The sequence below is a fragment of the Abramis brama genome (assembly GCF_963993115.1).
Source record: "Abramis brama genome assembly, chromosome: 1".
In the NCBI taxonomy this organism is placed as follows: Eukaryota; Metazoa; Chordata; class Actinopteri; order Cypriniformes; family Leuciscidae; genus Abramis; species Abramis brama.
In genome coordinates this window covers 11730959-11744235 of record NC_139963.1, presented here as the reverse complement: position 1 = coordinate 11744235, position 13277 = coordinate 11730959, and the positions used below count along the sequence as shown (strand labels likewise).

At 36.0% G+C, this 13277-nt stretch overlaps 1 protein-coding gene across 2 annotated transcripts in view; it reads left to right on the top strand.

Moving 5' to 3' along the window:
• Positions 1-13277, top strand: part of LOC311085955 (uncharacterized protein) — a 45759-nt gene that overhangs the window by 18784 nt on the left and 13698 nt on the right. Inside the window, exons 5-8 of one of the 2 annotated variants that reach the window (XM_084118574.1) lie at positions 4295-4468; positions 7408-7581; positions 9726-9899; positions 10896-11069. In XM_084118574.1, coding sequence (XP_083974700.1) covers positions 4295-4468; positions 7408-7581; positions 9726-9899; positions 10896-11069 — 696 coding nt within the window. The remainder of the gene's footprint in view (positions 1-4294; positions 4469-7407; positions 7582-9725; positions 9900-10895; positions 11070-13277) is intronic. The other variant, XM_084118575.1, reaches the window with a different exon arrangement.

Sequence of the window (13277 nt, the reverse complement as noted above, 5' to 3'; positions counted from 1 at the left end):
AAACAGTATAAATAAAATAAATTTTAATAACTGAAATAACACTTTAAATGCAAACAGTAGTGTGTATCCATAATCAAAGTACTGCTCTCTCAAAACTACAAGTTCAAACAGAAACAATTTTTTTTCTTCAAGCATGAAAAAGAGATAAATTAACTACACAGAACAGACTAAGATTATGGTCATGTTCTTTTTCAAGAATATAAGCATGTCGACGATTTCTGGCAGCAGTTGAGACCTTTGGGCAGTAACTAGGGCTGCACGATATGAGGAAAAGCTGCGATGTGCGATAACATTGTTTAATATTGCGATGTCGATATGACTTGTGATATGTGAATGTTAGCTATACTGTTCCCATGTCTTAGTGCTTTAATAGGTTCTTTGCGCGATAGGTCAAATGTTTATTACCTGCCTGTTTCAGATTACACTATTTTAGCGCGATTTTGGCACGATCCGTTTCGTGGAGATTCGTGAAGGACAACGGGCGTCGGGACACAAGATTCGATCGTTTCATTTCTTGTGTCATAGTGGGCGACAACCTAAGCTTCTGCGATGCTTCAGGACATCACGACAGAAAAACTAGCATGTTTAATTTTAACGGTCCTCCACGACGGGTTGAGTGTGAGCGAGAGTGAGTGAGAGTGCGAGCAACAGTGAGTGTGCGTGTGTTTGCGCGCGTGAGTGAGCGAGGGACAGTGTGTGTGTGTGTGTGTGTGTGTGTGTGTGCGTGGAGTGTGTGTGTGATTGGCCCGGCACACAAATGATTTAAAAGTGGCAGGGGCATCTTCAATACTAATTTCACCCTCACGCTCCATCACACTGACATCACAACAACTCACGAGACAAAGTTTCACCTCGACGAGAAATCTCGTCGCGTTTTAATCTCGCGAGATCTCGTCATACGAGATCTCCTCACACCCCTAATTAAAATATATTACGATATATTGAATAATGCTGAATAATGTAATGTACACGTTGAAAACACGTAATCCAAATAGTAGCCTCAATTTTTTTAGTTGAACCAAGGCAGTATTTTTTAGTTTGGAAACCTGTTGCCTTAAAGAGCATCTTGCAGGTAAAAAAATAAATAAATGAATATATAACCGTGTACAAGGGTGTAACTTTGGTTTGAGAAGTGGGGGGGACACAAAATGGGGGAACATTTTTTCGATTTGAATCCCATTTCCTGCATTTACATGCATTTTGGGACTATGGTGATACAAAATAATTAATAATAATAATTTTGAAAATAATTAAGTTGATTATAATGATAAATTCTGCCAAAAAGAATAGTAGGCTACTAAACTTTGTATAACAAAAATATGTCTTAATTTTTTATTGTTTAATAGGGGCCGATTGCCAAGACATGAGAGAATCATTTTATAAAGTCAAATATGTTCACTATTAATGTTTTGTGTGTAAATAAAATTGAAATAAAGTGAGACTCAATTTCCACTGTAATGTAGAAACAACATAAAGACAGCACATTTTAAATAATTGTTTAATAGCATCTTTTTATGAATGAAGGCCTGTATCACTGATATTAATATAGCTACCGATGTCTCGATGAAAATTATTTTTTCCTCCAAATTTTAAACATTTATTAGGCTTCAAAAATATAGGCTAACAACTTAATTTAAGTGAACTTTAAACAATCCTCACTTAAACCCATAATAAATGTCATATTTACCTAGGGCTGGATTAACAATTTCCTGTGCCCTGGGCATCAAGACTCAAGGCCCCCCATAGTTAGGGGGGTTCGGGGGCATGCTCCCCCGAGAAAATTTGGATTTCTTTGACCTACATATGTGTAATTTAGGACTTTTGAAGGCCAAAAAATTATAAGAAATAGGCTATTTAAAACCTTGTCATTAGATTATTTGTCAATACCTGCTCTCTCATCATCTTCTTATTCTCTCAGTATTCTTATCCTGGCCTATTTCTTCCCCTCCTAAAGCTGAACTTTGACTGATAGTCTTTTCATTTCCGTCTGTGTCAGTGACGAAAGTAAACATAGGCTCAACTGATATTTATACGTTTTATGAATCATTTTCTTAGTTAATTTACTCAAGGCTACCTGTAGCCTAAGTCAGTATTGCCATTAGGAACCTTCTGCAAGCTTTGGAATTTGAAAACGTCTGTTTTTAAATGTTAAAAGTAATTTTAAATAATAGAAATTATAGGCTACGTTTACCGCAGTTGGTGGAATTGGCAGACGTTCCCTTAAGCATTGTGCACTGTGGAAACGCGTCAAAGCATTCTCAGGTATAATTATGCAGCATTAATGCACAAATGATTTTGAATGAATATTTTCATCATGTCGATATACAATGGTCACATAATGTTAAAACTAATCTTGCTATTGATATCTTTGTTAGACTACCGACCCTGTAGAACAAACGTCCTGCTAATATCGAACCTAAAAACAAACTTTTTCCGCACTCAACCAGCGGGAGTGCATTTCACGAATTAGTAATCGCTGGCGTTCAGCGGGGAGGGAGGAAAGACTTTGTCTGCGTGAACCCGTGTAGATGCACCTTATGCAGACTGTAAAGTGTTTCATAACTTTATTAAATTTCTGTGTATTTCCTACCTGTCAGGGCCCCTTAGATGTCATGTGCCCCTGGGCAAGTGACCAGTTGCCCTAATGGTTAATCCGGCCCTGTATTTACCTGTGCCTTTCCAGGTACGAACTATACAGAAATTCAATAAGGTTATCAAATAGTCCGCACTGCATAAATTATAAATTACATAGATTAATCCTTAATGATTTTCTCTGTTCCCTTTGTTCTTTGGTTAACTTTACTGACAGAGAGAATTAGTGGCTGCTGTCCCTTTAAGATCTGCCGCTGACAGGATTTCACGCATTTAATTTTCTCATTTACTCTTGACTTTCATTTAAGATTTTATTTAACTTATTTAAGACTGTTCTTGTGAGGATACTCGACAAAATGGGCATTTTGGCATAAATGTGTGTGTTATTGTTCGATTCTGGCGCGCTGTCTGTGCGTCGTGTGCGTGTGTGTGCGTCAGGAGCGCTCCCTGCTCGTTAGAACTTTCATTGAGCTATTTTTAGAGTGTGGACGCGACGTTCCTGGACGCAGCAGCTAACATCGCCACAAGCTTTCTTTGTCCTGCTCCTCCGTGGCGATGAAGGTGTGCAATTTTTTTTTTTTTTTAAATCATAACGAATTGGAAAGTGGGGGGGACACAAACGGGATTTTGAAAAGTGGGGGGGACATGTCCCCCCTGTCCCCATAGGAAATTACGCCCGTGACCGTGTATGAAAATACCATATGAAAAGATAATGCAGGATTTAAAATGTTTTAAAACGACATAAGAACACCAATTTAGTAGATAAAGTTGACTGCTCGTACAAACCGCTTTTTTTCAACATCGCGTCATTTTACGTCACACGAGGGAGACGTGTGCTGTGCTCTGCCGCAGCTCAGTGCAGAGTAGGTTGGTATTCAGTAAGAGCGGTCGTGAGTCAGTGTGTTTTCGATGAGAAACCGCTAAGTTATATCACGTAACGTTAGTCTGGGCGGATATTAATGAGCATGACAAACGTATGGCTGTGGTCCGTCAACAATTTCCTCAGCGTCCGAAATGTCATTGCGATCCACTTTTCCCTGTTGTTTGAATCGACCGCTCTCCCTCGTGCTACGTCACGCCCGTCACGCCCATTTTCAGATGCGGAAGTAAAATTTTCTCACAAAAACGACTCCAGAAGCCACTGTAGCGCATTTATAATTTTTTTAAAAAGAAAATCTAGTTCCTACATTATTTTTCTATACATTGACTTGTTGGGTCTTCTAACCTGCAAGATGCTCTTTAAATTTCTCAATTATTTTTTAACACATTATCAAGCAAAATATTGCCTTGGTTTATCTCAAAAATAATTGGGGCGACTATTTGAATGAGTATTTTGTTTATATTATATTTTTATTATGTATATTTTGTTTGACCAGTTAGACTTAAGTAATACCAACAGAACTTTCCTCGTAAACTCAACCCAAATATTTTGTGTGGCAGAAACATAACTCAAGTGAAAGTAACACATGAATACACAGTGCAATAATAAATATATTGTCACATATTTTTCAATTTATGAAAAGTGACAATTCCTTGTTCATCATATTTTAATATATTAACGCAATATATTCTGTATATTTCCAGTATATTTAAACCATTTAATATATTGATCATAAATATGTGTATGGAAATATATTTTCTTTGCATAAGGGGACATCAGCACAACAGCATGCATTTTAACCAGAGTCCTTGCTGTTTTCAGGTTGGCAGGCTGTCATCTCACAGATCAGCACTGTGAAATTTTGGCCTCAGCTCTACAATCATCAAACTCCCCCCTGAGAGAGCTGGACCTGAGTAACAATCACCTGCAGGATCCGGGAGCAAAGCTGCTCTTTGCTGGAGTAAAGAGTCCAAACTGTCAACTTAACATACTGAGGTTTGTGTTTCACACTGACGATAATAATTAGTACAGACCCCCGTCAAGCATGTTTAAGAAGAAAACATTTTGGAAAATAGAAAATTGTTCTGTTTTTTCCTTCATAAGCCTACCACAAATTTAACTGCCCTCTTGGGGATGTGTATACAGTGGGGTCCAAAAGTTTGAGGCAAAAAGTAAAAATGTTTAAATTCTGCACTCTTTTATCATTTATAAACATATTTTCATGACAAATGACCCTTTTGTAAGCAGTCTTTAAAATTTTACTGACCAGTCCTACATTAACCACTGTTGCTGTTTTTTTCCCCCTACGTTTTGCTTTTTTTTAAACTATATTTATGAATCGTCTTTGTGTTTGGATAATTTTAAATACAAACACAAATAATCCCAAAATATGCTAATTTGTTTTTGTTGGGTCATCCAAAATAGTGACACAAGGTTTCTAGAAATACAAGTTTTTTCCCTTTAAGACGTTCATGCTGTAGATTTTTCACCTTCATTTCTGTGACATCCACCAGCTAGAGTTCTCCATGATCTCCACCAGAGGACATTCTTTCTGAGTCTTTAGCTTCTCCACCATGAACTACATCTCCCATAACCCATTGCCCAGACTCATTATGGTTTGATTACTTCTACCTGTCTATCATTTGCTTGCATAAGTTTGTCTATTTAAGCTCTGTGCTTCTACCCACTCTTTGCGAACTGTTAGTGTAAATACTGCAGTTCTTGAGTACTTGTATCTTCGGCCAATGCATATTGGCGTGCAAGATGTGCATCTCGCGGTCTGCCCCACAGTGTGGGTATAAATATACGGAAGCAGATGCAATGCACATTCAGCTTTTTTTATTTTTTTTTTTAAAATTGTGTAGTTTTATACGTTGTGAACATAACCAAGCTACCAGTAAAACTAGTCCAACTCTAAAGCTCCGTTCACACCGCCAGCGACTTTGTCGCTGTATGTCGCTAGTCTCTGTACTGTGAAGTCGCTTGTGGGCGTTCATAGTGCTGTCGCTCTAATGTGACTGGTAGACTGCACGTCTGGCCATATCTATACAAAATACCATCACAAGTGATACATATCATTTTAATTTGACTAGGATTTAGGCTCAAAAGAAACAGTATGCTGTTGGGAGAGTGTTTTTATATTACCACAGCAGTGTTCAGTGGATTAAATCATTTAGCCTACTGGATTAACGATCGATCAATCAACAGATTAACTCATACTGTCATAAATTACTAAAACGTCATTCGAATTTGACAAATAATCAATTTTCTTGTCCCTAATAGTCAACATAATGCAGGGGAAACTGTAAAATGAACTGCAGCAGTGCTAAATTTGCATCATAATTACAACACTCAAACTAAATGTGTGAATTAAACTCACTGAGACTGTCGACAGTTTCTTTTCCATGCATCATTTTATTATATCCATGTATGTGGTTACAGTCAAATAATATAAAGCAGTGAAATCGCCCTCGAACTCTTCTGTCTTGCCTGCACTCGAGACGGTGACGTGAGCTGAGCTCCTCTGAAAGTCTTCTTTCCTATTGGTTGTCGCTCGCAAAAATCGCTTCTCATTTGCATAAAGTTGAAATTTCTGAACTTTTGTCGCGCGTCTCGTGTCGCTTGACACGCCCACATTCTGTCGACAACGGTCACTGTCGCTCGTGTCGCCGGAAGTCGCCAGCGCTCCATTGAAATGAATGGGATCATGTCGCTTTGTCGCTGCGTGTCGCTGGCGGTGTGAACGGGGCTTTAGGCAGGTGTTGATGCCATTTTAGTCAATATAATTGGTTTAGTCAATATAATTGCCCATTTTAGTCAATATAATAAAGTACTTCATCATATATATATATATATATATATATATATATATATATATAGCTCTAGTCCTGGAGGACAAGTGTCCTGCTGAGTTTAGGACACTGGCCCTCCAAATTTCCTCACACAAGTGAATCTCATTCAAATTTACTTGCCAATTATAGACAGGTGTGTTTTATTAGAGTTAGAACTTAAGTCTGCAGGACATCAGCCCTCCAGGACTGGAGTTGAAGATCCCTGATGTACAAAATGTACTTTTAATTAAGTAAAATCTTTGTTTTAATTTTGACCAGAGAGTGAATGTTAAAGTAACATGATCTTTTATGGTGAATTTGGTTAACTAAGTCAGTGCTTCTCAAACCTGTCCTGGGTCCCCCAACACTGGACATTTTTGATGTCTCCCTCATCTAACACACCCGATTTAACTCAGTAGTTCATTAGTAGAGACTGCAATATCTGAATTGGGTGTGACTGATGTGAGAGACATCCAAAATGTGCGATGATGGGGAATAATATATTGCATTAAAATATATTACGATATATTGAATAATGCTGAATAATGTAATGTACACGTTGAAAACACGTAATCCAAATAGTTGCCTCAATTTTTTTAGTTGAACCAAGGCAGTATTTTTTAGTTTGGAAACCTGTTGCCTTAAGTTTCTCAATTATTTTTTAACACATTATCAAGCAAAATATTGCCTTGGTTTATCTCAAAAATAATTGGGGCGACTATTTGAATGAGTATTTTGTTTATATTATATTTTTATTATGTATATTTTGTTTGACCAGTTAGACTTAAGTAATACCAACAGAACTTTCCTCGTAAACTCAACCCAAATATTTTGTGTGGCAGAAACATAACTCAAGTGAAAGTAACACATGAATACACAGTGCAATAATAAATATATTGTCACATATTTTTCAATTTATGAAAAGTGACAATTCCTTGTTCATCATATTTTAATATATTAACGCAATATATTCTGTATATTTCCAGTATATTTAAACCATTTAATATATTGATCATAAATATGTGTATGGAAATATATTTCCTTTGCATAAGGGGACATCAGCACAACAGCATGCATTTTAACCAGAGTCCTTGCTGTTTTCAGGTTGGCATACTGTAATCTCACAGATCAGCACTGTGAAATTTTGGCCTCAGCTCTACAATCATCAAACTCCCCCCTGAGAGAGCTGGACCTGAGTAACAATCACCTGCAGGATCCGGGAGCAAAGCTGCTCTTTGCTGGAGTAAAGAGTCCAAACTGTCAACTTAACATACTGAGGTTTGTGTTTCACACTGACGATAATTAGTACAGACCCCCGTCAAGCATGTTTAAGAAGAAAACATTTTGGGAAATAGAAAATTGTTCTGTTTTTTCCTTCATAAGCCTACCACAAATTGAACTGCCCTCTTGGGGATGTGTATATAGTGGGGTCCAAAAGTTTGAGGCAAAAAGTAAAAATGTTTAAATTCTGCACTCTTTTATCATTTATAAACATATTTTCATGACAAATGACCCTTTTGTAAGCAGTCTTTAAAATTTTACTGACCAGTCCTACATTAACCACTGTTGCTGTTTTTTTCCCCCTACGTTTTGCTTTTTTTTTAAACTATATTTATGAATCGTCTTTGTGTTTGGATAATTTTAAATACAAACACAAATAATCCCAAAATATGCTAATTTGTTTTTGTTGGGTCATCCAAAATAGTGACACAAGGTTTCTAGAAATACAAGTTTTTTCCCTTTAAGATATTCATGCTGTAGATTTTTCACCTTCATTTCTGTGACATCCACCAGCTAGAGTTCTCCATGATCTCCACCAGAGGACATTCTTTCTGAGTCTTTAGCTTCTCCACCATGAACTACATCTCCCATAACCCATTGCCCAGACTCATTATGGTTTGATTACTTCTACCTGTCTATCATTTGCTTGCATAAGTTTGTCTATTTAAGCTCTGTGCTTCTACCCACTCTTTGCGAACTGTTAGTGTAAATGCTGCAGTTCTTGAGTACTTGTATCTTCGGCCAATGCATATTGGCGTGCAAGATGTGCATCTCGCGGTCTGCCCCACAGTGTGGGTATAAATATACGGAAGCAGATGCAATGCACATTCAGCTTTTTTTATTTTTTTTTAAAAATTGTGTAGTTTTATACGTTGTGAACATAACCAAGCTACCAGTAAAACTAGTCCAACTCTAAGGCAGGTGTTGATGCCATTTTAGTCAATATAATTGGCCATTTTAGTCAATATAATGAAGTACTTCATCATATATATATATATATATATATATATATATATATATATATTTTATATATATATATATATATATATATATATATATATATTATATATATATATATATATATAGCTCTAGTCCTGGAGGACAAGTGTCCTGCTGAGTTTAGGACACTGGCCCTCCAAATTTCCTCACACAAGTGAATCTCATTCAAATTTACTTGCAAATTATAGACAGGTGTGTTTAACTAGAGTTAGAACTTAAGTCTGCAGGACATCAGCCCTCCAGGACTGGAGTTGAAGATCCCTGATGTACATAATGTACTTTTAATTAAGTAAAATCTTTGTTTTAATTTTGACCAGAGAGTGAATGTTAAAGTAACATGATCTTTTATGGTGAATTTGGTTAACTAAGTCAGTGCTTCTCAAACCTGTCCTGGGTCCCCCAACACTGGTCATTTTTGATGTCTCCCTCATCTAACACACCCGATTTAACTCAGTAGTTCATTAGTAGAGACTGCAATATCTGAATTGGGTGTGACTGATGTGAGAGACATCCAAAATGTGCGATGATGGGGAATAATATATTGCATTAAAATATATTACGATATATTGAATAATGCTGAATAATGTAATGTACACATTGAAAACACGTAATCCAAATAGTTGCCTCAATTTTTTTAGTTGAACCAAGGCAGTATTTTTTAGTTTGGAAACCTGTTGCCTTAAATTTCTCAATTATTTTTTAACACATTATCAAGCAAAATATTGCCTTGGTTTATCTCAAAAATAATTGGGGCGACTATTTGAATGAGAATTTTGTTTATATTATATTTTTATTATGTATATTTTGTTTGACCAGTTAGACTTAAGTAATACCAACAGAACTTTCCTCGTAAACTCATCCCAAATATTTTGTGTGGCAGAAACATAACTCAAGTGAAAGTAACACATGAATACACAGTGCAATAATAAATATATTGTCACATATTTTTCAATTTATGAAAAGTGACAATTCCTTGTTCATCATATTTTAATATATTAACGCAATATATTCTGTATATTTCCAGTATATTTAAACCATTTAATATATTGATCATAAATATGTGTATGGAAATATATTTTCTTTGCATAAGGGGACATCAGCACAACAGCATGCATTTTAACCAGAGTCCTTGCTGTTTTCAGGTTGGCAGGCTGTCATCTCACAGATCAGCACTGTGAAATTTTGGCCTCAGCTCTACAATCATCAAACTCCCCCCTGAGAGAGCTGGACCTGAGTAACAATCACCTGCAGGATTCGGGAGCAAAGCTGCTCTTTGCTGGACTAAAGAGTCCAAACTGTCAACTTAACATACTGAGGTTTGTGTTTCACACTGATGATAATTAGTACAGACCCCCGTCAAGCATGTCTAAGAAGAAATCATTTTCTGGGAAATAGAAAATTGTTCTGTTTTTCCCTTCATAAGCCTACCACAAATCTAACTGCCCTCTTGGAGATGTGTATACAGTGGGGTCCAAAAGTTGGAGGCAAAAAGTAAAAATGTTTATATTCTGCACTGTTTTATCATTTTATTAACATATTTTCATGACAAATGACCCTTTTCTAAGCCCTGTCTTTTAAATTGTACTGACCAATCCTACATTAACATTACATTACATTACATCCTAATTTTTTTCCGGACGTTTTGCTTTTTTGCTTTGTGTTTGGGTAATTTTAAATACAAACAAAAATACTCCCAAAATATGCTAATTTATTTTTGTTGGGTCACCCAAAATAGTGACACAAGGTTTCTAGAAATACAAGTTTTTTCCCCCTTTTCCAAATCTTTGAACCATTCATGCTGTAGATGTTTCTGTGACATCCACCAGCTCAATCTCCACCAGAGGACATTCTTTCAGACTCTTTCACCTCTGTGCGGGAAGAGGGGCTCCTGTCTTGCGGGCGGAGATCGTAGTCCTACTGGCGAAGGACTCTATAGAGCCCGTCCCTCCAGCAGAAATGAAGACAGGGTTTTACAGCCCCTACTTTATCCTTTGGCATATGGCATCCACAGCCGCTTCTATATGCTTTTGAGTTTGATGTAAACTTTTTTTATTATTTTAGAACCTCCAGACCGAAATCTAAAATCATCTCCATTTCTGACATGCTCACAGAATAATTTTGTCTTGTTGGGAATGTTTGTCCCTGTTTTTGTTTCAGTTCTGTTTTTATTTAAAATCTTGTTTATTCTGAATATTTGTGTTTGGTGTGAAAGAACTTTAATGTTCAACAGCAGAGATTGTGTCGATCACTACTGCTTTTGTGTGTGAGACTGTCAATGATTTTGGACACTAACATGAACACTATTGTTATAGATCATCTGGATGTTTTATGACTGAGGAAGGTTGTGCGGCTCTGGCGTCAGCTCTGAGTTCAAACCTTTCACACCTGAGAGAGCTGGACCTGAGTTACAATGACCTGCAGGATTCAGGAGTGAAGCTGCTCTGTGTTGGACTGAATAGCCCAAACTGTCAACTCATCATACTTAGGTTTGTGCTTCATAGAAAATAAATAAAAAATTAGAAAATTTAAAAAGTCTAAAAATGACAGAAACATTTTAACTGATTTGTGGTAGTGTAATTAATACACGGTTTGATTCTATTATGCCAATTATATAATACCGTATTTTCCGGACTATAAGTCGCATCAGTCAAAAAATGCGTCATGAAGAGGAAAAAAACATATATAAGTCGCACTGGACTATAAGTCGCATTTATTTAGAATTTTTTTTCAGAAAATCCAAGACCAAGAAAAGACATTTAATCTGGAAAGGCAAGTTATTCAACTACACAGTAGCACACAGAACAACAGGCTGAATAGGTGTCCGGTATGTTAACGCAACACATTAACAGTTCTTCAGCTACACAATAGCATAAAGAACATATACCTGGGAGGCTGAATAGGCTAAATTAACATAAGCCAGCGAGTCTAACAAGCAAGTTACCAGTAAACAAGTTCACCAAGCTCCCGCGATCTCATTCCATATCATTTTCTTCATCCTTGGTGTCGCTTCTGAACAACTCCGCCAACTAGAGCGCCCTCTCGCGGCTGTAGACGGTAATGTTTTCTCTTGGTTCATCTCAGTCTGAATTAATTTTGATATATAAGTCGCACCTGACTATAAGTCGCAGGACCAGCCAAACTATGAAAAAAAGTGTGACTTATAGTCTGGAAAATACGGTAATCTTCTGTCAATTAAGGCTAAAGTCTGTCATGATCTGACATGTCATGATATTAACCCTTAAAGACCTATAATATTTTTGGGGCACCTGACTCTGTACTTTTCTTTGTTTTTCTAACCCATTATAGCAGTCAGCATAAAGTGCCATATATCATTTTAACCTTTTCACACGTAAGTTTTAAATATTCTGGCTGACCCCCAAGCGTGAGTTATTCAAGGAAATTATTTCTGTTATTTAGAATGTATCACTTTATTGTTTCCATGGTTTCCATGGTGACACAAAGCAGCTACAATAGCGCTGAATGACTGATGATCTTTTTTATTCAAAATAGTCACAAATTTATTATTATTATTGATATTCCGATTGTCAAATAAGTTCAAGTGGATGTTTTGTTGTTTAAACACTTTTATAACGAGCGCAAAAAAAATGACTTGTAAAAATCATATTATGATAATTACTGTCAGTAAATGGCTGAAGTGTTGTATGAATCCATATACATTTGGATATTTATTTAGACATTATCCAACTAATATATCTAAGTTTGGTACAGGGATAGGAATCAACAAAAATGCCCCTGAAATTTAAGACAAGGATGCAAAAATGTAACCCTGCATTATTAAACAAATTGTATTATGGCTGTGGCGATTTAAAGTGGAATGTGAAAATAAATGAAAAGAGTCAATTGCGGCAATACATTTAAATCATACTTGAATAAATTGAAATCTGAGGCCTGTTACCATTGGTGGACAAAGTACACATATTAAGTATCTGTACTTTACCTATCATACTTGAATAAAAGTACAGATACTAAAATAAAATATTACTCCAGTAAAAGTATTAAGTATTCCTTTTCAATTTTGCTTGTGTAAAAGTACAAAAGTTCTTGATTTTTAGTATATTGAAGTATTAAAAGTTAAAAAAATAATTATTATTAATTAAATTATTAGTTATTTAATGTTTATTTTTAAATTTTGTATACTTTTATACTTTATATTTTATACTTCATATTAATTTGATGATAACACTACAATAAGGTTTCTCCTCTGTTTTTAACCATTCATATTTAAAGAACCTACACATAAAATGTAAACCACAAACCCCAAATAAAGGTCACAATCTGCTGCTGGGTCATTTAGTAAAATGAAATAAATGAAATCCATGTGATGTTTTTCTTTCACTCTGATAATCAGTTTAAATGAGTGCAATGAATGAGTGCTATCTGTCACTGCTAATGTCTTTAAAGTCCACATGAACTGAAATTTGTGACCGTTTTCTTACTCGAACGGAATATTAAATGAGATAAAAGTAGAGGTCCGGTTCTTGATTTTAGCACCCCTTCTCTCCATCTCTAGCTCACAGTATACTGATGGTTGGAGGAGGTTTAAGGATGTTCAGCCCAAGCCATCAAACTGACGTCATCAGAAAAAACACATTCAAAATTGGAAACAAATTTTCATATTTTGATTAAAGATTACAAAGACTGTCTTGCATCGGGAAACTGTTTTGTATTGCTCC